Genomic DNA, 27626 nt, shown 5'->3' with positions numbered 1-27626 from the left:
TAGCAATGACATGGAGCAGGCCGGCCGTTTATCTCTAAATAGCTCGATTGCTTTTTGGAGGACGCAGCCCAGGGAGATGGATCTGCTTTGTTGATAGTCTGCTAGGGGTTTGAAGATGAGAGAGACCTTTGGTGATGCTGGGAATCCAGTGAATCGCTGAGGCCATCCTTCAACCTTGCCCTCTCTACGGGGTTAAATACATCTGCTGAGCTGATGGGATCCAGGTGGCAGCGAAACTGTGAGGTTCAGACAGTGATGGCTTCATTTTCATGACGAAAGCCAAGGGATCACAATGTCATGTTTGTTAACTTTGAGAGGTTGCTTTGGTTTATCTAATGTTGGATCTGAACTGAGAGGATCATTAGTCTACTATACTGTTTGCTTCCCCGACGTTCATATACATGAAGTCAGCCCTTGGCGTTTGCAACCCAAACCACTACAGTCACGGTCGTGGTGAGCGTGGTTTTGGGACTGAACCAGATGCCATAATCACCAGGTGTGGTCGTGCTTCAGTTGCTATGAGGTAGGTGGCTTCTCCAAACTGTAATCATCGCTTGAATCATCGCAGACCCAAACCTTTCCTTCTCCTTGGGTTCCATGTCTAAAGACCCGATTCAGCAGCCACAGAAATCTCCATGTCTCCTTCCAAACCGTTCAAAGGGACGAGGGTCTTTCCTCCCAGCCATAGGCCAACAGTCTGACTTAGCTTATCCAGCACTTTGTCTGATAAGTGCTTCCATCCACATAAGACGACCTCCACCACTTTCCTTTCTCATTCCTGAGATTTAATCAAAATTGCTTTCCAACTGCTTGTGACAAGAAAGTTCCGGGAACTTGGTCAAAGTCAGTGTGGTAGAAGACTGATTTTATATCAAGCTTATTTCCTCTTAGAAAAAAAGGCGCTATCTCGAACCTAAAATGGTTCTTCGGCTGTCCCCATTGAAGAACTCTTTGAAGAACCCTTTTTGTTTCCCAGTAGAAGCCTTTTCGGTTCTATGAAGAACCATTTCCACAGAGGGTTCTAAATGGAAACCAAAAGGGTTCTACCTGAAACCAAAAAGGGTTCTCCAATGGGCACAACCCTTTTGGAACCCTTTTTTCTAAGTGTTTATAGCCCTCATCACTGTGCACTGCGTAGCCTGCTTTGCCAGCTCTAAGCCCTGTAGAAATACACAGAGGGCTTCCGTCTCAGTAAGAGATCAATAACTCACCTCATCATGGGCGAAGGGCAGCCATAATGCACTCTGCTTGGGGCCTGCACAGTTCAGGGGCTTACAGACTAACCTGTAACATGGACCAAGGCTTTTCACAAACTAAACCTGTGTCCTAAGTAAATTATAGTTAAAAACCACACAATTATAGCCAATTATGTACATCAATCAATCTATTGATTGAACAACGTGTCCTGTGGAGGCACTTTTCAATATCATATTCTTCCACTTCTCAGGTAAAACACAGACACAGTATTTATCAATACACTATAAGAAAGAATGTAACATGTTTGATATTCTACATACTTTGATAGTCAGAATAAATTGACTCCAAACTCATACAAGAGGATATGGTAATAGAATTCTCCAGGAACTCTCCAAAGCTGCATTTTCCAACATAATTTATCTTCTTAAGCAAGAGCTATGGAATGCAATACTGATTGAGTCTTATCATGGACATCTAACATCTAGAATAATCCAAAAACCTCAATGTTATTTGAATGTTTACTTTGACCCTTCATCCCTCTGCTGTTAATAAATTGAACTTGTTGGCAAATATTTCACATTGTTTAATTTCAAAGGCAAATTGTAAAACTCTATAGTGCCAAAATGTATAGATGATAAAGTGAGGTAATAAATGTGCAAAATTGTGCTTGTGTTCTTGTCTGTTTGTCTCTGAAATTCAAGATATGACAGGGCCAAATTGCAATAAATAACAAAAGCTAATCAAAGCAATTCACACACATAAGAGACAAGTCTCAAGGGAGTCCAAGGAGCAGCTGGCAGACAATTTAACCAGCTGAAGTTCTGACCAAAGTGCCTCTCGCGGATCTCCAATGCCAGTCTGGCATATGGTGTATCTTAACCCAGCACAGTGATATTTCTTGAGGCTCTCTATGTAGCCGAGACAACGTTTCCTTTGACTTTCTCACTTTGTCACACTTTCTGCTACTGTTGCCAACACTAAGGCATTTTGGTTTACTCCAGCCTTTGAATGGGGGTGGAAATGAGGTCTGCTAATGTGATAGCTTTGACATTCCATCACTACCAACATACAATCCAGCAAAAATCATTCAGTAAATGTACCATATTATACCCAATAACAAACACATTTGAAATATACAATACCGATCACTTTTACTTGGATGAATCATTACACTTGTCACGCCCTGACCATAGAGAGCTGTTTATTCTCTATGTTGGTTGGGGCGTGACAGTGACTAGGGTGGGTTATCTAGGTGATTAATTATCTATGTTGGCCTGGTATGGTTCCCAATCAGAGACAGCAGTTTATCGTTGTCTCTGATTGGGGATCATATTTAGGCAGCCATTTTCCCCATTGTGCTTTGTGGGATCTTGACTATGTATTGTTGCCTGCGAGCACTATAGTAGCTTCACGGTTCGTTTCGCGATTTATTGTTTTCTTTGAGTTTCACTTCAAAATAAAGAAGATGGAACCATACCACGCTGCATCTTGGGCCACTCATTATAACGAACGCCACAACACTTTGTTTGAGTACAACTATTTTCTGCAATAACAAAATCACATCTCACATTGGATTGAACGATATTAAACATTAGAGGTCAGAATTATTGACGAGATGGAAGGAGCCCCACATCCCATCCGATAGCTCCTGCTGAGAGCTTGTCACAAGACAACCCTTTCAATGCAGTTATCTAGGTTACTGATGCATCTGTGATCTCAGATCCCAGAGCTGACTACATCAAACACTGAGTGGTGTGATTGCTCCTCTCTCTACTGTGTCATTACTGATGCCCTACTTCAGGCCCGAGCTGAGCCAGGAGAGCCTAATTCTACATTGTTACTAGTTACCACAGCCAAAAGGTCAAAACTGGCTATATTGTACAAATTAATGATATTTTTTTTTGCTTTTTTTAACTTAATTTAAGGTTATGGTTAGACATAAGGTTATCAGACTGGTTAAGTTTAAGGTTAGGGTTAAGTTTAAAATCACATGTTCAGAAGAGAAATAGTAGAAATAGGCAGGGTTTACTACTTTGTGGCTGTGGTAACTAGTGACAACCTTACTGCTGCTAGAGTCATTCGAGGGTCTTAATTTGATCCCCCTGTTGGAGGAGAACTTTCCTGCAAAGCAGGACACTTTAAACGTGTAGTGTATTTGAGGTTTAAAGGTGCAATTTCATGGTTGCTAAAATTGTAATAGTTCAACTAATTTCAGTTTGTGACAAAATAAGCAAGTATAGTATAGAGAATCATTCTATTATCTAAACTGCTGTGAAATATTTTTTCAAAGCTGGTGAACAAAACCGAAAGTAAAAGACGCAAAAACACAACTTAAGAACGGGAAGCATGAAAATAGTGCACATAGAAGAGATCTATCGCATCTTAGACTTGCTTTCAAATACAATGACAGATCTATAACTCACATTTCTATGTGAATTTGGTCGGGTTGCCCAAAAAGTTACTTTTTGCAGCTTTAAAAATACTTCTAAAGTTTGTAATGTCCACTTTGAAATGTCAGGCTATCGACCCCACAAAAATAATCGATATACAGTATTAATTCACATTTCCTGTTGCTGAGGATTATTTTCCTGCTGTAGTAAACTGGCTCAAATTAAGATCCTACATCTGCATCGCTTCCAGAGACAAGATCACTCTGATTAATTCTCGTGGCACGGTTAATATGATCCATAAAACATGTCATGTAATGAAATGAAATGGGGGGGGGGGGGGGGGGGGGTTGTGGAAAGGGGCGAGGCGATAGGGTATTGCACAATTTATTTTTTAACAGTCAGAGATCCAGAATATGTCTGAATATTTTACAGTACATTGAGACATTAAAGCATTTCAGAGACCTTGTTCATTAAATGGTTGACTTATTAACATTCTTGTTTGCCTGATGATTTTCACATGGAATTTTAGATGAATAAGACATGACTCCTTAAAAACAGAGCACGTTCAGAAGGCTAATTCCCAACACCCGTTTAAGCAATATTTTCAACACTGGAAAATCCAAAACAAAAGCTGATCGCTGTGAGGGCAGAAATAAATCAAGAGTCAGTCGTCAACATGTGCCCAATGGGCACAGACATCAATTCAACGTCGTTTCATTGAAATAATGTGAAAACAACGTTGATTCAACCAGTGTGTACACAGTGGGTGTGTACTGTGTAGGAAAAGTATTTGTGTCCAAAGACAGGACTGTTTTGTGTCAAAGACAGATGTCTCATTAGAAAGAGATGATCAATGGTAAAAAACCTAATAGCAGATACCTCTTTCCTGTCTTTGGAACAACTACGTACAAATACAGGCTTTCCATATTAGCACCGATGCATACAAACCTGTACCATCTTAACCAACACCCTTTTGCACTTTAACTCTCACTCCTGGTTACTCCTGGTTACTCCTGGTTACTCCTGGTCACTCCTGGTCACTCCTGGTCAATCCTGGTCACTCCTGGTTACTCCTGGTCAATCCTGGTCACTCCTGGTTACTCCTGGTTACTCCTGGTCACTCCTGGTTACTCCTGGTCAATCCTGGTTACTCCTGGTCACTCCTGGTTACTCCTGGTCAATCCTGGTCAATCCTGGTCAATCCTGGTCACTCCTGGTTACTCCCGATCACTCCTGGTCACTCCTGGTCATTCCTGGTTACTCCTGGTTACTCCTGGGTACTGGTTATTGGTTGTGGCTCCAGCTCAGCAGGTCTCGTGGTACTGAGCTTTACCCTTCAACATCAGAAGTTATTTTCTACACTCGGTTTGAAATGTGCATGGTTGTTGAAATCTTATCAGAAACCGACAGGTCTTTATCAACATATGGCGAGTATAAAGCAATTTTCACAACTCAAATAAATAAAATATATACTACTGTATTCAGTACACACACAATCTTACCATATGCTCGCAAACAAAGACACACAAATCACACAAGGGAGCAGGCCTACCATATCAAAGTGTTTTGTTCCTGAGATCAAACCGAATCAGGATGCAAGCCGCAGTGTTCTACCAAAGAATACATTAGGAACTGATGTGGCATAATTAGAGCTCTGTGAACATGTGTGATCAGTCTTAGCCTCCAAGGCCTGAGTGTGTGAAGAGAACGCTTACAGCAGGAACAGATAACAGGGAAGATGCTGGTGAATATTCCTCAAAAACTGATGAAGAATACAGTGAACAGCCTCCTCAAAAAGCCTATTGATTTGCCCAGAGGAGTTTTACATTTATTCCACGTTTGAAATGGGATGATTGTCTATAGAGACTGACAGAATGTAGTGAATAGAAACAACAATAAGGATAGTTTTCAATCGAGGGGCTTTGATAGAAAAGCCTTTTGATGCCGACATAACTGCACCCTTTTTACAGAGGTTTTGCAATTGTCTCAGGGGTCATTTATTGCAAAATACCATTAGAGACATCCCCCAGTGGTAGACACACTATACATATAACTCATTAGTTTCAAACTCAAATATAATACTCTTAACTCTGTTTTGTTCCACTGAGGTCTGCGATTTGGTGTGGAGAGTTAATTGCCATATTTGTACACTGGGACATTTAATATTCTTATCAGAGGAATGCTAAATTGGGGGTTTAAATTTCCACCACGCCCATCTCCTCCGACCCAGCTGATATTAATCACACTAGCAGAGATGCCTCCATCTACAAAGGAATCATATTCATTTTATGAGGATGAATTTCTGGGGTTAGAATAGGCCAGCACTCCCAGCAACAAAGGAGGATCAGTGAGAAAACGAGGAGAGGAGAGGAGAAAATGGAGAAAGAAAGACAGACAGACAGAACAGCAAACAGAAAGACATACAGAACAGCAAACAGACATACAAACAGAACAGCAAACAGACAGACAGACAGAAAAGCAAACAGACAGACAGACAGAAAAGCAAACAGACAGACAGACAGAACAGCAAACAGACAGACAGACAGAACAGCAAACAGGCAGAGAGACTGACGGAGACACAGACAGACAGACCAGCAAACAGATAGGGAGACAGACAGACAGACATAGACAGACAGACAGACAGAACAGCAAACAGACAGACAGACAGAACAGCAAACAGACAGACAGACAGACGGACAGACAGAACAGCAAACAGACAGAACAGCAAACAGACAGACAGACAGACAGACAGACATAGACAGAACAGCAAACAGACAGACAGACAGACAGACAGACAGACAGACAGACAGACAGACAGACAGACAGACAGACAGACAGACAGACAGACAGAACAGCAAACAGACAGAGACAGACAGACAGACAGACAGAACAGAACAGACAGACAGACAGACAGACAGAGACATACCTGCAGACAGACAGGCAGAGACAGACAGACAGAGGCAGACAGACAGACAAAACAGCAAACAGACAGACAGACAGACAGACAGACAGACAGACAGACAGACAGACAGACAGACAGACCAGCAAACAGACAGAAACAGACAGAACAGCAAACAGACAGACAGACATAGACAGACAGAACGGCAGACAGATAGAACAGCAAACAGACAGACAGACAGACAGACAGACAGACAGACAGACAGAACAGCAAACAGACAGGCAGACAGAACAGCAAACAGACAGACAGACAGACATACATAGACAGAACAGCAAACAGACAGACAGACAGACAGACAGACAGAAATACAGACAGACAGAACAGCAAACAGACACAGACAGACAGACAGACAGACAGACAGACAGACAGACAGACAGACAGACAGAGAAAGACAGACAGGCAGAGGCAGACCTGCAGACAGACAGGCAGAGACAGACAGACAGAACAGCAAACAGACAGACAGACAGCACAGCAAACAGACAGACAGACAGACATAGACAGACAGACAGAACGGCAAACAGACAGACAGACAGAACAGCAAACAGACAGACAGACAGACATAGACAGACAGAACAGCAAACAGACAGACAGACATAGACAGACAGACAGAACAGCAAACAGACAGACAGACAGACAGACAGACAGACAGACAGACAGACAGACAGACAGACAGACAGACAGACAGGCAGAGACAGACAGGCAGAGACAGACAGGCAGAGACAGACAGGCAGAGACAGACAGACAAAACAGACAGACAGACAGACAGACAGACAGACAGACAGACAGACAGACAGACAGACAGACAGACAGACGGGGCCATAAATGCATCAAATGGCCTGCTATGAAATCTGACTGTTCTCACAGATCAAGTTAACATCACATGTTGGAATCCAACCTGCATGGTCGTCGTCCTATTAAACACACCATTACTCCATTGTTACATTAACATGTTGAGGGTGGGCACCATAGCACTGATTAAAGAGGCTGTTACTCAGTGGAGGGAGTGTGAGGAACAGTTACCATGTTCACAACAGATAAAACAACACTGACAGCCAACAGAAGAATTACCCTGTAGGGGTCTCTCACCCCGTCCGACGTCCGACTTCCAAATTACACTTTTGTTGGTCAGATAGCAATAATGGAATAAATGGATCTACAATATCTAATTGTCAATTACAGACATTATTGTTGTCTGTTTTTACAGATGCATCCTTGATTGGGTTGTGAATACTGGATCTAGGGGTGTCAGGAAACTTGGGAGATTTTAAGCAACCTCATATGGTGATACAGGTAACAAATCTTTCTTTGTCATATTAAATTCCTTCATACAGATGTAGGATCTTAATTAGAGCCAGTTTGCTACAGCAGGAAAATAATCATGCAGCAACAGGAAATGTGAATTAATATATGGATTATAATTAATGAACATTTTTGTAGTGGAAATTACAAACTTTAGAAGCCATTTTAAAACTCAAATGCACTACACGTTTGCATTTCCTGATGAGCAGGAATATTCTCAGCAACAAAGGAGTGATAACATTAAGATCCAAGCGCCTCACTGCTTTGGTGCATAGTTTTGCTTTTGGTGTGACATTTTTGTGCTCAATATTTATGGTGTTGTATGGTACATCAACCTAAAAATGTACATTTTGATTACAATCTCAGGGGGATAAAAGGGCATACGTTCTCATTAAATAACCTGCTGAACCGCCACATCCTGACCCATGGATTACATGCTGGTCTGGCCAGCAGCTTGGGGCCTTCAGCTATGGTGAGGATGCCCAGTGTGTACAGACAACTATCCCTGATTAACCCTGGCATCCTGCCAGCCCAGATCAACAATGTCCTCCCTGCAAGGGGGCCAATATGAACAAATCAACATGGCTGCTCAAGCCCTGTACACAGGCTGCCTTGGGGACTGGAGGTGCAAACTAAAGGGTAGCAAGGGCGCTAAAGATACAGTGACATCAACCTATCGCCTTTCGCTGCAACTGGGAAGAAGTTCTGCAAACGTATTGTGCCATCATAAAATAAATGTTAGCTAAGTCTCCTGGTCTAATAAAAGTCCCCGTGCAGTTACAAAACAGGCAGATTGTGCAAGCTTACTTACTATGACCAACACTTTAAAATCTGAGGAATGTCTGGTGTGGTTAGCGGTTAGCTAATGTCTGGACACAACCCACCACAGCCTTTGGCATGTTTAGATAGTATCAGACATTAAATCCACATAATATCTGAGTCAGTAATACAACTGAAAACTGTAACTGAAAATGTATCCAGAATATAACCATTTCAAATAGACAAGAAATAGCTTGGTTCATGTTATTTTAATATGCCATGCAAACAAACAAAGGGGGGTAAGTATGTGTAGTTTTTCCCCATTCTTTCGATTCCACTCCCCCACTACATAACATAAGAAAGGTATTTAAGTAAAACAACACAGTAAGACACAGATACACTCAATGGAATGGTTGTTCACTTGAAAAATAGCTTTGTCCATTCATCACTAGATGCAAATTTCGAGAGACACACACACACACACACACGCACACACACACCTGGCAGACCACAGCCCTAAGCTATTCCACATTCTATGCACATTCCACTTTCAAAATGTTCCAACATTTATGTGCGGTGTTAGGCATAATATAATCTACATAGAAGACCTTTACAATAAAAGACAACATGACATTTGAAAACCAGTTTCTACAATCAGTGTTTCCCAACTACGGTCCACGAGTATCCCTAACAGTACATATTTGTGTTGTGGCTCCGGACAAGCACCCCTGATTCTACTTGTCAACTAATCATCAAGCCATTGACAAGTTGAATCAGGTGTTTTGTCTGGGGTTACAACACATATTTTGGGGTACTGTAGGTCCGGAGATGGGAACCCCTGGTCTAAATCATAGGAGAGAGGGATGAGACATTGACCACACTCTAAAGGGAGACCAGGTGCCTTCTAAGCAGCAGGGAAATGTTTCAAAGGAAAAAACCTCAGAGGAGAGAAAATCTCATTCCTCAAATCCAAACTCCCTTCTGAATTTAAAGTGTCTCCCCACCCCTGTGTGGGTAAAACGCTGAGGGATGTGGCTGGAAAAAGGTAACCACTCAAATTCATAGACAGAGCTATGGATGCAAGGACTGACCATCCATGATATCAAAATGATAGTTTTAATTCTTTAGTCTAAGACAATTTTTAATTTTTTTTTATTTCACCTTTATTTAACCAGGTAGGCTAGTTGAGAACAAGTTCTCATTTGCAACTGCGACCTGGCCAAGATAAAGCATAGCAGTGTGAACAGACAACACAGAGTTACACATGGAGTAAACAATAAACAAGTCAATAACATGGTAGAAAAAAAGAGAATCTATATACAATGTGTGCAAAAGGCATGAGGTAGGCAATAAATCGAATAATTACAATTTAGCAGATTAACACTGGAGTGATAAATCATCAGATGATCATGTGCAAGAAGAGATACTGGTGTGCAAAAGAGCAGAAAAGTAAATAAATAAAAGCAGTATGGGGGGTGAGGTAGGTAAATTGGGTGGGTAGTTTACAGATGGACTATGTACAGCTGCAGCGATCGGTTAGCTGCTCGGATAGCAGATTTTTAAAGTTGTTGAGGGAGATAAAAGTCTCCAACTTCAGAGATTTTTGCAATTCGTTCCAGTCGCAGGCAGCAGAGAACTGGAAGGAAAGGCGTCCAAATGAGGTTTTAGCTTTAGGGATGATCAGTGAGATACACCTGCTGGAGCGCGTGCTGCGGGTGGGTGTAGCCATCGTGACCAGTGAACTGAGATAAGGCGGCACTTTACCTAGCATAGCCTTGTAGATGACCTGGAGCCAGTGGGTCTGACGACGAACATGTAGCGAGGGCCAGCCGACTAGGGCATACAGGTCGCAGTGGTGGGTCGTATAAGGTGCTTTCGTAACAAAACGAATGGCACTGTGATAAACTGCATCCAGTTTGCTGAGTAGAGTGTTGGAAGCTATTTTGTAGATGACATCGCCGAAGTCGAGGATCGGTAGGATAGTCAGTTTTACTAGGGTAAGTTTGGCGGCGTGAGTGAAGGAGGCTTTGTTGCGGAATAGAAAGCCGATTCTTGATTTGATTTTGGATTGGAGATGTTTGATATGAGTCTGGAAGGAGAGTTTGCAGTCTAGCCAGACACCTAGGTACTTATAGATGTCCACATATTCTAGGTCGGAACCGTCCAGGGTGGTGATGCTAGTCGGGCGTGCGGGTGCAGGCAGCGAACGGTTGAAAAGCATGCATTTGGTTTTACTAGCGTTTAAGAGCAGTTGGAGGCCACGGAAGGAGTGTTGTATGGCATTGAAGCTCGTTTGGAGGTTAGATAGCACAGTGTCCAAGGAAGGGCCGGAAGTATATAGAATGGTGTCGTCTGCGTAGAGGTGGATCAGGGAATCGCCCGCAGCAAGAGCAACATCATTGATGTATACAGAGAAAAGAGTCGGCCCGAGAATTGAACCCTGTGGTACCCCCATAGAGACTGCCAGAGGACCGGACAACATGCCCTCCGATTTGACACACTGAACTCTGTCTGCAAAGTAGTTGGTGAACCAGGCAAGGCAGTCATTAGAAAAACCGAGGCTACTGAGTCTGCCGATAAGAATATGGTGATTGACAGAGTCGAAAGCCTTTGCCAGGTCGATGAAGACGGCTGCACAGTAATGTCTTTTATCGATGGCGGTTATGATATCGTTTAGTACCTTGAGCGTGGCTGAGGTGCACCCGTGACCGGCTCGGAAACCGGATTGCACAGCGGAGAAGGTACGGTGGGATTCGAGATGGTCAGTGATCTGTTTGTTGACTTGGCTTTCGAAGACCTTAGATAGGCAGGGCAGGATGGATATAGGTCTGTAACAGTTTGGGTCCAGGGTGTCTCCCCCTTTGAAGAGGGGGATGACCGCGGCAGCTTTCCAATCCTTGGGGATCTCAGATGATACGAAGGAGAGGTTGAACAGGCTGGTAATAGGGGGTGCGACAATGGCGGCGGACAGTTTCAGAAATAGGGGGTCCAGATTGTCAAGCCCAGCTGATTTGTATGGGTCCAGGTTTTCCAGGTCTTTCAGAACATCTGCTATCTGGATTTGGGTAAAGGAGAGGCTGGGGAGGCTTGGGCGAGTAGCAGCGGGGGGGGCGGGGCTGTTGGCCAAGGTTGGAGTCGCCAGGAGGAAGGCATGGCCAGCCATTGAGAAATGCTTGTTGAAGTATTCGATTATCACGGATTTATCGGTGGTGACCGTGTTACCTAGCCTCAGTGCAGTGGGCAGCTGGGAGGAGGTGCTCTTGTTCTCCATGGACTTTACAGTATCCCAGAACTTTTTGGAGTTAGAGCTACAGGATGCGAATTTCTGCTTGAAAAAGCTGGCCTTTGCTTTCCTGACTGACTGCGTGTATTGGTTCCTGACTTCCCTGAACAGTTGCATATCGCGGGGGCTCTTCGATGCTATTGCAGTTCGCCACAGGATGTTTTTGTGCTGGTCGAGGGCAGTCAGGTCTGGAGTGAACCAAGGGCTATATCTGTTCTTGGTTCTGCATTTTTTGAACGGAGCATGCTTGTCTAATATGGTGAGGAAGTAACATTTAAAGAATGACCAGGCATCCTCAACTGACGGGATGAGGTCAATATCCTTCCAGGGTACCCGGGCCAGGTCGATTAGAAAGGCCTGCTCGCAGAAGTGTTTTAGGGAGCGTTTGACAGTGATGAGGGGTGGTCGTTTGACCGCGGACCCGTGGCGGATACAGGCAATGAGGCAGTGATCGCTGAGATCTTGATTGAAGACAGCAGAGGTGTATTTGGAGGGCAGGTTGGTCAGGATAATGTCTATTAGGGTGCCCATGTTTACGGATTTAGGGTTGTACCTGGTGGGTTCCTTGATGATTTGTGTGAGATTGAGGGCATCAAGCTTGGATTGTAGGACTGCCGGGGTGTTAAGCATATCCCAGTTTAGGTCACCTAACAGAACAAACTCTGAAGCTAGATGGGGAGCGATCAATTCACAGATGGTGTCCAGGGCACAGCTGGGAGCTGAGGGGGGTCGGTAGCAGGCGGCAACAGTGAGAGACTTATTTCTGGAGAGATTAATTTTTAAAATTAGAAGTTCGAACTGTTTGGGCATAGACCTGGAAAGTATGACAGAACTTTGCAGGCTATCTCTGCAGTAGATTGCAACTCCTCCCCCTTTGGCAGTTCTATCTTGACGGAAAGTGTTATAGTTGGGTATGGAAATCTCAGAATTTTTGGTGGCCTTCCTAAGCCAGGATTCGGACACGGCAAGGACATCAGGATTGGCAGAGTGTGCTAAAGCGGTGAGTAAGGCAAACTTAGGGAGGAGGCTTCTGATGTTGACATGCATGAGGCCAAGGCTTTTTCGATCACAGAAGTCAACAAATGAGGGTGACTGGGGACATGCAGGGCCTGGGTTTACCTCCACATCACCCGAGGAACAGAGGAGTAGTAGGATGAGGGTGCGGCTAAAGGCTATCAAAACTGGTCGCCTAGAGCGTTGGGGACAAAGAATAAAAGGAGCAGATTTATGGGCGTGGTAGAATAGATTCTGGGCATAATGTGCAGACAGGGGTATGGAGGGGCGCGGGTACAGCGGAGGCAAGCCCAGGCACTGGGTGATGATAAGAGAGGTTGTATCTCTGGACATGCTGGTCTCAATGGGTGAGGTCACCGCATGTGTGGGGGGTGGGACAAAGGGGGTATCAGAGGTACGGAGAGTGGAACTACAGGGTCCATTGAAAACCAAAACAATGATAATGAAAACTAGCCTGAACAACAGTATGCAAGGCATATTGATATTTGAGAGAGACATACAATAAGGCATAAAGTGATTGCAGGTCTTGATTGGGAGAGCTAGCTAAAACAACAGGTAAGATAACAGCAGCAATAACAGGGTGCTAGTCTAACACAGCAACAACAGGTAAAAATGGCGACGACTAGGCAGAGAGGGTCGGATTAACTACACACAGATCCTGAGTTAAAGCACAGAGCCGACAGATAAAACACAAATAAACAGAATGGAGTACCGTGAATTAATGGACAGTCAAGCATGCATCAGCTATGTAGCCAAGTGATCATAGTGTCCAGGGGGCAGCCGTAGATGGAGCAGGGAGGCCTCCACTAAGCTAGCACGCGGCGTTTAAAGTTAGTAGCCCGGGGGTGGTCTGCTCAGACGGAGGGGGTCTGCTCAGACGTGGTCGTGTCGACAGAGAATCCAAGCCGAATGGCGAAAGAGAGGTTGTGAATTGTAGAATTGTGTTTGCTAACTGGTGCTAGCTTCGTGGCAGTGGCGCTAACTGCGCTAGCTGCAAGCTAGCTGTGAGGATCAGAAGTAGTGGCTCAGGGATTACGGCAGGAATCCGGCGTTGTTGTCGAGAGACAGTCCGATGCTGGTAAATTGGTGAGTAATATCCAGGCTAATAACAGGGCTGGTGTCTGTGCAGAAGGTAAAAGCTACTAGCAGCGGCAAAAAAATGGCTAAATTAGCTTGTAGCTGATTTAGACCAGTTGTGATGGATTGGCAGGGCTCTGTGTCGGCAAAAAAAGGTCCAGTCCAATTGGCAAAAGAGGTATTGTAGCCCAAGAATTCGCTGGTAGACCTCTTCGGCTAGCCGGCAGATGGGCCTAGCTCGAGGCTAGCTCAAGGCTAACTGGTGCTTGCTTCGGGACAGAGGTGTTAGCCAGTAGTAGCCACTCGGTTGCAGCTAGCTAGCTGTGATAATACGGTGTAATTGTCCAGAGCTTGCGTCAGGAATCCGGTGATGTGGTAGAGAAAAAGCAGTCCTATATGCTCTGGGTTGATATCGCGCTTGCAGACTGGCAGGTATTGGCCCGGTATTGAAGCTGGCTGTGTCCGAGTTAAGGGCGAAGACCGCAGCAGTGGCTAACTGACTACTAGCTAGTAGCTAGTTATCTGGCTAGCTTCTGATTGGGGTTACGGTTCTAAAGTATAAAAAAATAGCAGGTCCGTACCACATTGGGTGAGGCGGAATGTAGGAATGTATATTCAGTTCCTAGATGGAAAGTCCTAAATCTAGGACATATAAAAAACGAAAACTTAGGAAATGCATATACAGTGGGGAGAACAAGTATTTGATACACTGCCGATTTTGCAGGTTTTCCTACTTACAAAGCATGTAGAGGTCTGTAATTTTTATCATAGGTACACTTCAACTGTGAGAGACGGAATCTAAAACAAAAATCCAGAAAATCACATTGTATGATTTTTAAGTCATTAATTTGCATTTTATACTTGTTCTCCCCACTGTATACTGAACAAAAACATAAACACAACATGCAACAATTTTATTGATTTTACTGAGTTACAGTTCATATGAGGAAATCAGTCAATTGAAATAAATTCATTAGGCCCTAATCTATGGATTTCACATGATTTGCATCTGTTGGTTACAGATACCTTAAAAAAAATGGGACTCACAATAGGCCTCAGGATCTCATCACTGTATTTTTGTAAATTCAAATTGCCATCGATAAAATGCAATTGTGTTCGTTGTCCGTAGTTTATGCCTGCACATACCATAACCCCACCGCCATCATGAGACACTGTTCACAACGTTGACATCGCAAACCGCTCGCCCACACGACGCCATTCACGTGGTCTGCGGTTGTGAGGCAGGTTGGTCATACTTCCAAATTTTCGAAAACAACTTGAGGCGGCTTATGATATTGAAATTAACAAATTCTCTGGCAACAGCTCTGGTGGACATTCCTGCAGTCAGCATGCCAATTGCACGCTCCCTCAAAACTTGAACTATCTGTGGCATTGTGTTGTGTGACAAAACTTCACCTTTTAGAGTGGCCTTTTATTGTCCCCAGCATAAGGTGCACCTGTGTAATTATCATGCTGTTTAATCAGCTTCTTGATATCCTGACACTTGTGGGGGTCGTAGCAAAAAGGAGAACACCGTCGTGTTCTTGAGTCTCCCCTTTCCATAGTGGTCATAATAGTTTGTAGGTCAGACCGTTCGGACGCTGCAGACATTGACATGAGAAGACCCATTTTCAAGATGTCTCACGGTCTGACAAACACCGCTCTAGCTCTGCCACCTTTCACTGCAGATGAGGAAGTGCGACACTGGCGGATGCAGTGGATTGAAACACATTCGACACAAAAAAATGGATATCTCTAGCTTAAACTGACGGATTTTGATGGGGATTTTTTTATTATGTAACTTAGATTGACACACCGGTGCATCAGTTGACTCTGGTGGGCTACGTAGTGTATGTTTACATTTACTTTGTTTAAAAAACAAGCCTATATTTTGAGTTCTGATTGGATAAGACAGTTGAACAAGGCTTATGGGGCATTTCTAAGTTATGTTCTTCAAGAATCAATTATTAGATCAATGCTCTGCCTCCAGAGCCGAAGGAACAAGCATTTTCCCACTAAACATCCGCCTTCACCGACCCTAACCTCTCCCATCATCTGGTGTTGATGTTCTTTAGGTTGGAGAGTGAGGGACTGCAGCGCAACGGCAATGTACACATGCAGATACCTTCCACACATTGTTTGAGCTGGTCTCTGTCTGTGCCAACACCCCAAGGGTAATCTAAAACAGCTGCACTGGAGATATTTCACATAACTAAATCGTACCTCCGTTCTCACTAGATATTTTTTCAAGGATCATCTTTCGCCCCAAATAACCCCAAATAATAAATCCCATTTGTCTCTCTTGCCTTGTCTGAGCTACTCTTATGACACACACTGGCTCACGTACTCATACACAACAATATTATTCCAACAGTCATCATATCCCAAAGGTGGGATCCTTCTTGATAACACCAAAGAAAAGACTACCATACACAGTACCTATAGTGAAGAGGCTATTCGTCTATATTAGGCTGTATGGTGAAACATATCAGTGTGTTGACATGCTGGTTGAGTGGTGGGATGACTGAAGCTTTTGGCTCTACAGTCAGTGTCTGAGCAAAACACAAGAGGAACCCTTCGTGGAATAACTCTTTATTTTAGCGATGACATTTCTGGGTTAGCTCTCAAAGTATCAGAGTTAAAAACATATGCGAGCAGCCCATAAAGTTAATATTCACAAACACACACACACACACACACACACACACACACACACACACACACACACACACACACACACACACACACACACACACACACACACACACACACACACACACACACACACACACACACACACACACACACACACACACACTTGTACTGTACACACACAAATTAACAGATGCATAACTGCACACACCCACACTATCAAAATGATGGATAAGCACGCACACATACACAGATGCAAAAACTCACACACACACACAGGATCTGGCACATTCAATTAAATAAAAGTTAACAGAGCAGGGAAAATGCTGTGAACTCTGGGAGAGCTGATGAGTCTGAGAATCGGATGAAATCCACAGACAAATCTTGGGATATTGCATGTGCCTAATGCAGTTAACGTGCCTAACAACATCACGCTGGGAGTGCTGACTAAGAGAGAGAGGGATAGAAGCACAGAGTATGGGAGAGAGAGCGAGAAAGAAAAAGAGAGAGAGACAGTGAGACAGAGAGAGGGAGAGACAAAGAGAGAAAGAGAGAGAGAGAGAAAGAGAGAGAGAGAGAGAGAGAGAGAGAGAGAGAGAGAGAGAGAGAGAGAGAGAGAGAGAGAGAGAGAGAGAGAGAGAGAGAGAGAGAGAGAGAGAGAGAGAGAGAGAGAGAGAGAGAGAGGGAGAGATAGGGAGAGAGAAAGAGAAGAAGTGAGGATAGAGAAGGAGAGATAAGGAGAGAGAAAGAGAAGAAGTGAGGATAGAGAGAGAGAGAGAGAGAGAGAGAGAGAGAGAGAGAGAGAGAGAGAGAGAGAGAGAGAGAGAGAGAGAGAGAGAGAGAGAGAGAGAGAGAGAGAGAGAGAGAGAGAGAGAGAGACATGACTCAGAAATGCTGGCTTGATAACTACAATACTGTATATTAAGCATAGAGCTCACCTCTGCAGGTTAAAGTTAGACCCAAAGCCTTAGAGAAACTAAGGTCCCTGTTTAATCAAACCTGCCGTTTACAGTTAAAGTAAATAAAAACAGTATTACTCTGAGAGAGTTAAATTATTAAACATTATTACTCTGAGGAGAGAGAGTTAAATACAGTTCGCATTACTGTGCCTTTACGTTATTTATTTTTTTCCTGCACAGTTAGCATTGTTCCATTTTGTACTTGAATCCAAGTACATATTCATCCTGCAAGAGAACAAAAAGGTGTAAGGAAGTCCATGATTTGGAGTGTACCCTTCCAGAATTAAAATGAGCCTCCCCTATCTCCTGGGGTATGTCGGAGGTAAGATCTTAAGCCACCTCCCATTTGATCCAGAATAAGAAGATCGGGCTTATTGAAAATGCAGTGGTGTTCCATTCTCTCACGGAGAGATTTTATCAGAGCAAAGTAGAGCTATATTCTATTAACCTGCAATCATATTTTGACTAAAGGTAACTTAACCTCAGTGTACTACTACTACTACTACTACTATATCATTGGAGGTAGGACACATCTTCAAATCAAATCAAAGTTTATTTGTCACGTGTACCGAATACAACATGTCACCTTACAGTGAAATGCTTAATTACATGCTTAATTACAAGCCCGATGCTGGCCTTCTAGGCAGAGTTGCAAAGAAAAAGCCATATCTCAGACTGGCCAATAAAAAGAAAAGATTAAGATAGGCAAAAGAACACAGACACTGGACAGAAGAACTCTGCCTAGAAGGCCAGCATCCCGGAGTCGCCTCTTCTCTGTTGACATTGAGACATTGAGTTTTACAGGTACTATTTAATAAAGCTGTCATTTGAGGACTTGTGAGGCATCTGTTTCTGAAACTAGACACTAATGTACTTGTCCTCTTGCTCAGTTGTGCACCAGGGCCTCCCACTCCTCTTTCTATTCTGGTTAGAACCAGTTTGCGCTGTTCTGTGAAGAGAGTAGTACACAGCGTTGTACAAAATCTTCAGTTTCTTGGCAATTTCTCGCATTGGAATAGCCTTCATTTCTCAGAAGAAGAATAGACTGACGAGTTGAGTTTCAGAAGAAAGTTATTTGTTTCTGGCCATTTTGAACCTGTAATCGAACCCACAAATGATGATGCTCCAGATACTCAACTAGTCTAAAGAAGGCCAGTTGTATTCCTTCTTTAATCAGAACAGCAGTTTTCAGCTGTGCTAACATAATTGCAAAAGGGTTTTCTAATGATCAATTAGCCTTTTAAAATGATACACTTGGATTTGCTATTGGCCATTGGAACACAAGAGTGATGGTTGCTGATAATTGGCCTCTGTACACGGAACACTGCTTGACCCAATCAGTGATAAAATGTGATTAAGGTCTTGCCCTGAAAAACTCAAAAACAATCATATGTGACCCTAATAGACGTTAAATAGACATTAAAGGGCCTGCGCTTCATTATAGAAAACATCTGGCTCAGGTTTCTTGTAAACAGATAAAATATAAATCTCATCCAAAGCTCTCTGCATCATTTCTCTCCTTACAGTGCCTGTCCAACTTTAATCTCACTAACAGTCCTAAAGCCTCTCTGTTATTCTAATTCTTAAACGTGCTGGAAATCTTAGGACATCTAGTGGTCTCTGATTTGGTCTTTGTATTATAGTCTCAACATTTATTTTAGTTTCAGTTTCAACTGAATTTTTACTACAAAGCCACTCCCTATGACCTAGACAGAGTAACCTTTAAACCCTAGCACATTTAACAATATTATTTTACCACCTAATGCTCTCCCAATAACTCAGGCGTGAGAGCCGATTAGTACAACACATACAAGTTCACAGTAAACACACATACTACCATAGCCATTAGCCTATCAACACAGGAGAAAAATGAACTCCCCTCCAAATATTATTATTACTAAACAGCATCTGCACTGACAAAGCCACGTAAGGAATAAAAGAGAACAATGAGTCTGGCCTATGACACTTCATCAAGAGTAGAGGGCATTATGAAAATAATCACTCCTGTTTCACCCCTGTGTCTATGTGTTGCATTTCCATTTGCTTGGATTGTCGTCCAATGAGCAACCAGGATTTTCACAGTTATCGCGACTGATGATCTCAGAGTTTAACCACTCTCCATTGATTGAAGACCATGCCATTTACAGGGAGAGTGAAGGGCAATATGGTAGATTGCAAGGCTACATTATTAAAAGTGACCTTAACATAAGCCATAACCTTCAGATGAGGAATGGGGGATGTATAGAATGGCCGTTCAGATAGATAGCTATCATCTGCATGCATTTAGGACTCACATGTTTTACTAACATGCTGCTTAGTAACGTAAACCAAAACCTATTTTATTGTGGGGTTCGCATTTTCATATTTCCTTTGAGGGAATCAGTTTCAGTCGACTACAAATCATCAAATTCAAAGCTAACCAGTTCAGCGATATAAATTATATTTTAGTCGTTTAAGACACTGCATATTAAAAATATAAGGCATTGTCTGTTGTTCTTAAGAATTATCACAAACCGTCTTGCACTAATATCAGTAATTTGTTTCTACACTGATTTTAGGTTTTGGATATCCTACTGCAATTATGATAAAAAATGAAGAACAGCGAAGTCTGCTCTAAAATACAATACATCTAGAAGGTTTTGAGAATAGTGCACTAGCCACAAAGCTATGACAGGTCACATACGTAGGGATGGGAATAATGGAGAAAGCTTCATAATCTTGTCATGACATAGAGACAATAAAGCTTGTCAGAATTAAGGTTACACTTAGCTTACATCTCTTGTGGTTCCATAGAAAGAGGTGTCACTTCTGAAAGTGGTGTGTGTGTCAATGGTGAAAAAAGTACCCAATTGTCATACTTGAGTGAAAGTAAAGATACCTTAACAGAAGTGAAAGTCACGCAGTAAAATACTACTTGAGTAGAAGTCTAAAAGTGAGTTAAAGTCTAAAAGTATTTGGTTTTAAATATACTTAAGTATAAATAATTTCAAATTGCTAATATTAATCAAGCCAGATGGCACAATTGTATTTATATATATTTTTGTTACGGTTAGCCACTACAACACGCAGACATCATTTTCAAATGAAGCATTTGTGTTTAGCGAGTCCTCCAGATCAGAGGCAGTAGCGATGACCGGGGACGTTCTCTTGATAATTGTGTGAATTGGACCATTTTCCTGTCCTGCTAAGCATTCAAAATGTAACGAGTACTTTTGGGTTCTTTTCTTTTTAAGAATATAGTGTAGTTAAAGTAAAAGTTGTCAAAAATATAAATGGCAAAGTAAAGTATAGATACCCCCAAAAAACGACTTCAAGTATTTTTACTTAATACTTCACACCACTGCCCTTAGTCATGTGGTGTACCCAGGCAAGTGCGCGGACAATAGGTGAGAATCAGCCTTGGGAACCAAACCATATGTTACCGCAGACAGAGCTGCCCCTTGACACTCTCAAACACTCAATGGAGTGTCTCCACAGACACCTGCTACCTTTGGCAATACAGAGGGGTGAGGGGGAGAATATAACTGGGAAAATATTGCTTCAGAGGATTTGAGACACTAAAATCCAATTGGAGCAAATTCTCGAGTGGGATTAGACACTTGAAGTAGGGATCATTGTGTGAGAATTCAGGGGAGATGTGATTGATTTGTGATCGGCTCTGTGGCTGTTTTTTCCTGCAGTAAGCCTTGTGGACCACCCACTGTCCTCTTAGCTCCAGTTAAAAATATGAATTTACTGCTGCTAAAAGATTTTACTGCTGCTAACAAAGTTTACTTGCTCATACTGACTCTCATCTAACTGAACATGTGATGTAATACCAGCTGGAACAACCGTTATGACCACATATTTGTAGAAATTATCCCCTCAGAGTTTGTGAAGGGGATATCATTGTGGGAAATCAACTCCCCCCACTCCCAACCCCCCAACCCCTACCCAGTACACCATTATCCCTGGATGAGCTTAAAGCCACAAACAGATGGACGAAATCCCACTACATTTTCAGGAATAAAAGATGAATGATTAATTGAAGACCTCGCTCTGGATATATGTTGAAGTGACTGAGCCTTGAAACAAAATAGACCCAATGTACCTTGGCTGTGCGTGCATTGTGCGGGGACTGGGAGGGAGTATTATGTCTTGACAATGGGAGTTGACACGGGGAGACTTAGGGCCCCACAGCAGTCTTACTACTGCTGCTCTAGGCAGAGCCCGACAGGAGAGGCTTAGACCTGCCTGACAAGGCTGACTCCTGAGGCTAACTAGCGTGTTGCCAAATAACTAGAGACAGAGGAATACATTACCCATTTACAGGTGTAGGATCTTAATTTGACCACTATCGTGGCAGCAAAAATAATCCTGCAGCAACATGATTTTAATGTTTAGTCCATAATGTTGCTTGATCGGTGGTTAGGCTGTTAGCTGGCCAAAATGTAACTACATTAAAAGTTCAACACTGTTAATATAACCATGTGTTAATTAACACAGGTTTTCAGTGAACTTATGTAAATCACAAAGCTTATCTACATTTCCTGCGGTGCAGTAAATTTCTCAACAACAAAAGAGTGATTAAATTAAGATCCTACACCTGTTTGAAAATAGGCAAATACACTTTATTTAACCATCTTATACACACAGAAGAAGTAGACATATCAACAGTGGGGGGAAAAGTACCCAATTGTCATAAAAGTATAGATACTTTAATAGAAAGTTACTCAAGTGAAAGGGAAAGTCAGACAGTAAAATACTACTTGAGTAAAAGTCTAACAGTATTCAGTTATAAATATACTTAAGTATCAAAAGTAAATGTAATTGCTCAAATATACTTAAGTATCAAAAGTAAAAGTATAAATCATTTAAAATTAATTATATTAAGCAAAGCAGACAACATCATTTTCTTGTTTTTAAAATGTATGGATAGCCAGGGGCACACTCAGACATTATTTACAAAATATGCATTTGTGTTTAGTGAGCCAGGCCATAGGCAGTAGGGATGATCAGGTGTTCTCTTGATAAGTGCTTGAATTAGACCATTTTCCTGTCCTGCTAAGCATTCAAAATGTAACGAGTACTTTTTGGTGTCAGGGAAAATGTATGAAGTAAAAAGTACAATATTTTCTTTAGAAATGTAGTGAAGTAAAAGTAAAAGTTGTCAAAAAAATAAATAGTAAAGTAAAGTACAGATACCCCAAAAAACGACTTAAGTAGTACTTTAAAGTATTTTTACTTTACACCACTGCATATCAATATGTTTACATGATGGAAGTAATTCATTACTTGTATGTGTATTACTTAAAAACATGTTTATATGTCATAAGCATTGAAAGCAAGTCTAAGAAGTGGTAGATATGTTCTATGTGTGCTATTTCTATGCTTTCCGTCCTTAATTAAGTTTTCTTTTTGCATTTTTTACTTTGTACACCAGCTTCAAACAGCTTCAAATACATTACAGTGCCTTTGGAAAGAATTCAGACCCCTTGACTTTTTCCACATTTTGTTACATTACAGCCTTATTTTAAAATGGTTTGAATTGTTTCCCCCCTCATCAATCTACAAAAAATACCTGTCACGCTGGCATAAAGGGTTGGGAGACAGGCACAGGAATACGTAATAGGGTTTTTTAGTACACCCAAATTACGGCGTGCCGTGTAAAGGCACGGGGACGAAGACCAAACACCATACAAAACACAGGGATGAAACCCAAACAAAAGAGCGAGGAGTACCTTGAATAAATAACACAAGCGCACAATGATTAACACACGGAACGAGAACCATAATCATCTGCGCAATCCACAATGGCACGAAAGCTCTGTCAGAGTGACCATCGGGTTCTTGGTCACCTCTCTGAACAAGTCCCTTCTCCCCCGATTGCTCAGTTTGGCCAGGTGGACAGCTCTAGGAAGAGTCTTGGTGGTTCCAAACTTCTTCCATTTAAGAATGATGAAGAACACTGTGTTCTTGGGGACCTTGAAAGCTGCAGAATACCCATCCCCAGATCTGTGCCTTGACACAATTCTGTCTCTGAGATCTATGGACAATTCCTTCGACCTAATGGCTTGGTTTTTGCTCTGACATGCACTGTCAACTGTGGGACCTTATGTAGTCAGGTGTGAGCCTTCCCAAATCATGTCCAATCAATTTAATTTACCACAGGTGTCCAATCAAGTTGGAGAAACATCTCAAGGATGATCAATGGAAACAGAATGCACCTGAGCTCTATTCCGAGTCTCATAGCAAAGGGTCTGAATACTTACATAAAGAAGGTATCTGTTTTACATGTTTTATACATTTGCAAACATTTAAAAAAATCAGTTTTCACTTTGTCATTATGGGTATTGTGTCTAAATTGATGAGGTAAAAAATTATTTTAATCAATTTTAGAATAAGGATGTAACGTAACAAAATGTGACAAAGGTCAAGGGGTCTGAATTCTTTCAGAATGCACTATATACCACAGCATTGTTGAATACTCGTTTCTGATTGTCTATCATTTTAGAATAGACATTAAAACCAGATACCGGGGCAGTTGGAAAGGATATCGGGACAGTTGGGAAATATATTGTGACACCTTGCAATCATGACGCAACAAGCGTCTACACATGCAGACCATACTTGCTACAAGGGTTCAGAAAGCTAAACCAACAACCATTCATTGTAAACGCAGGTCCAATGAGGAAAAACGTAGCTATCTAGCATTGATTTGTTTTTGCAGAGACTGATGACCTAACATGGAGAGTGATGAACATGAATTTATACGGTCCCTACTGTTGCAGTCATGACGCAACTGGCACTATGCTGTCAAATCCTCCCACGTTTTGTAGTTTGACTAGCTGTTTTCAGCAACTAATATTTTTGAATTCGTTTGTCATATTGGCAGGTTTGCTAGCAACAAACTATTTAGCTAGCTTCTAGTCTAGTGTTTGATATGCAGCGCGATCTACTCGTAATGAACAGTGTTGAGTGTCCTGGCGAGAAGGCAAACGTTTCTAGCTATGCCAGACAAAATTAGGCATTATTTTGTTATGGTTGTATCCAAATGAATGTCAACAGAAAAACAGCTACTTTGTTGTTATTCTGGCTGCAGAGGTCATGACTGTGTTAGCCGTAGCTAGCTGGTTAGCTAGCATCAGAACATAAAGAACAACGGAACATAAAGAACAAACGACTGGGTGGCATCCTCAAATATCAAACTAATCGAACGACTGGGACTAGCAACCAAAAGATGAGAAAGTATGAATTTGCTTATACAAATGTAAATATCAATGAAACAGAGGTTCAGATAGTATAATGATTCTCTACACTATACTTGCTTGTTTTGTCACATAAACTGAAATTAGGCAAAATATTAGAATTTTAGCAACCAGGAAATGGCGATTTCTACATATTGCACCTTTAATAAATGTAGCCATGTGTCACCGAGAGTAAGTCTTTTATCCACCAGAAGTCAAATCTTCTGACCTGACTTACAGTAGGCTAACTGCTGTGTCAACACACTATCCTCATTTCACTCTTCAACAACAGCTGCACAGATCAAAGGAGGGTAATTGGCTGCCAAAGGACTCATGTAAAACATTATGCGATATGCAGTCTTCTATGGTCACCATAATTGCACAAGATAACTGTTGATTTCTAAATCATAATGTCTCAATGTTGATGACTCATTTGCATTCAACAAATCCTCAGTTAATTAACAGCAGAGTTTAACACGCAACAGTCTCAGTGGTAGACTGTTCAAGTGAGATCCCAGTTAGCCTAGCCTACCGCTTCGAGATGTTTTATGAGGTCATGGGTAGCCTAATATGGGTTTCGCATTGCAACTAATGTTATAATAGGGAGTAAAAGCAACGGTTTGACATTCCCTGAAATTATCAAGCAAGATTACATCTCGTTCCATCATCCGCTTTCACATTATGATCTGCTGAAGACATTTGTCATTTTCTGGCTTCCTTCTCAGGTTGGCATTTATTGTAATTCATCTTGCCCTGGAGGCAGCTCTGCAGATTGGTCACTAGCTGGCACAGCTACAAAGTCATAAAATCTGATTTTAAACCTAACCTTAACCACACTGCTAACCATTTCAAAATACATTTTCATGAATGTGTACAATATGGCCAATTTTGACTTTGCAGCTGGCCAATTTAGCAGAAATCGCTCTGTTCTGCATCCAGGGCAAGATTCATGACAATAAAGGTCAACCTGAGCTTCTGTCCCTTTAATTCTGGTAACAACAAAATTCTGCTGTAAAAAATTACTGGGGTGGTTCATAAATTATTTTCACATTACCCTCCCTCTGTACTGTAAAAAAATAAATACCCCCCCCCTCATTTAATTAAGTCAAATTAAATATAATGACCACAAATAACAATAACTGTAGTGACTGTGTTTATAAACGTGGATATGGACTTTTCCACTTCAGTATGCTTTTGTGGCATAGTTGATGACACGCTACTGTGCCAATGCACCACACAACCAATAAGCAAAGCATAACTGCATACCAATTACCCACTTCAAGCACTTCAACATCATGGCTGGCGTTTTCAACACCACAATAAAATAGACTATGTCAATCACAACAAACATAAAATACATCCTTCCCTACCTTGTACCCAGTACGGAAGGCCTGGTTTGACAATATCCGAATGTCATTAACGCTTTTTGGTGTTTTGTAACAGATGTCTCTTTCCATTCACCAATGGCCGGTGCACAGTTTGGATGCTGGAATTATACTTAAGTGGACGAACGTGCCCAAGTAGCCTACAGGAGAGTTATGATACGCGAGGAATAGCCGCTCAGATCCGAGAGGATTCAGAACGGGCGTTAAGCTTTGCTGAATAACTGTCAAAGCTATTGTGCATGCTCCTTAATATCGGTATTATTTCCAGAAATTAGGCTACCATACACTATTGGAAAATGAAAAATAACTCAGTTAACACTCACTGTATATGTCTACTGCGTTTACCTCTTGCATAACATGACAACCAGGGCGTATTTAGTAGCCTAGAATATTTTGCCACATCCCGTATTAAAACATGACACTTTGATGGGAAATAAATGTTAATTCTTGCCACATATAGCCTAATCTGTTTCAGCGGGTGTCATTGGATATAGAGAAACCCACCCAGACATAAAGCATAGCCTACTTCCTCTCGACTATCCCCATCCATAAAATTGCGCTCCTCTACTCACCTTTCACAAGATGCGGGACAGCGGCGCTCAAGCAGAGGACGATGATTACGAGTAACGGTCCCATCCTCTCTCAAATAGCAGGTTTCACTTCCAAGGTTTAAGGAATGTGAGAAAATCACGAATCAAAACAACAAAAGTTCTTCCTCTCACCGAGCCGCGGGGCTAGTCTGTGACGGTAGTAGCCTAGTACCTCCTCTTCGACTGGCGGTGGTAAGTCCTCTTATTTTCCGAAGAGAGTCACGGACAGTACCGCACTAGTCTACCTGGAATGCTGAGTGTTGAAACAAGTGGCAGTGCCAAGGGTCCGCTACCTGCCTTACCCTCTCCGCAGTGATGCGCGAAGTGATGCGATAGCCAAGAGAGATTATGCGTGCGTACAGGTCCCGGTAGACGGTTTCACTCTGAGTGCGCGTGAGTGTCAGAGACTGTGTGTGTGCGTATGTGTGAAAACACTGGCGGATGAGGAGCGCGCAGTACACGGTCGGTCACAGCAATCCGACTGGGGCGCTGTCTCACTGATAGAGACAAACCCCAGCTCCTCCCAACACGTGCTGATACTGCTAGGCTAATGGCTACAAAGCACCGCCAAAATTCAGAAGGGTGGGATGTAGATTATATTATCAACCACTCTTCTCCCTCTTCTCGTTTCTTCCACCAGACCCCTGGGAGAACTGGCAATGCTCACTGATACAAAACAGGTCCCTTTATTTAGCTGCTCCCATCTCCAATTTTAGGCTAATGTCTTCTGGAAAGCAGTTCAGTTCAAGATCTCAGCTGACATGCATCTCTGTCCAGGTTCCTATTAGAGGGTTGGTTCTGAATTTATATGCTTAGGCCAGGCAGACTTTCTTATT

At 42.3% G+C, this 27626-nt stretch overlaps 1 protein-coding gene across 3 annotated transcripts in view; it reads right to left on the bottom strand.

The window, feature by feature from the left end:
- The window catches only part of LOC139577168 (EGF-like repeat and discoidin I-like domain-containing protein 3), a 204313-nt gene extending 177027 nt beyond the window's left edge, over nucleotides 1-27286 (bottom strand). The window contains exon 1 of one of the 3 annotated variants that reach the window (XM_071404062.1): nucleotides 26773-27286. In XM_071404062.1, coding sequence (XP_071260163.1) covers nucleotides 26773-26836 — 64 coding nt within the window. In that variant the 5' untranslated portion in view covers nucleotides 26837-27286. The remainder of the gene's footprint in view (nucleotides 1-26772) is intronic. The other 2 variants (XM_071404063.1, XM_071404061.1) reach the window with 2 other exon arrangements.
- Nucleotides 27287-27626: the final 340 nt, after the last annotated feature.

The sequence above is a fragment of the Salvelinus alpinus genome, chromosome 5 (genome assembly GCF_045679555.1).
Source record: "Salvelinus alpinus chromosome 5, SLU_Salpinus.1, whole genome shotgun sequence".
In the NCBI taxonomy this organism is placed as follows: domain Eukaryota; kingdom Metazoa; phylum Chordata; class Actinopteri; order Salmoniformes; family Salmonidae; genus Salvelinus; species Salvelinus alpinus.
This window is presented reverse-complemented; position numbering and strand designations above follow the sequence as displayed.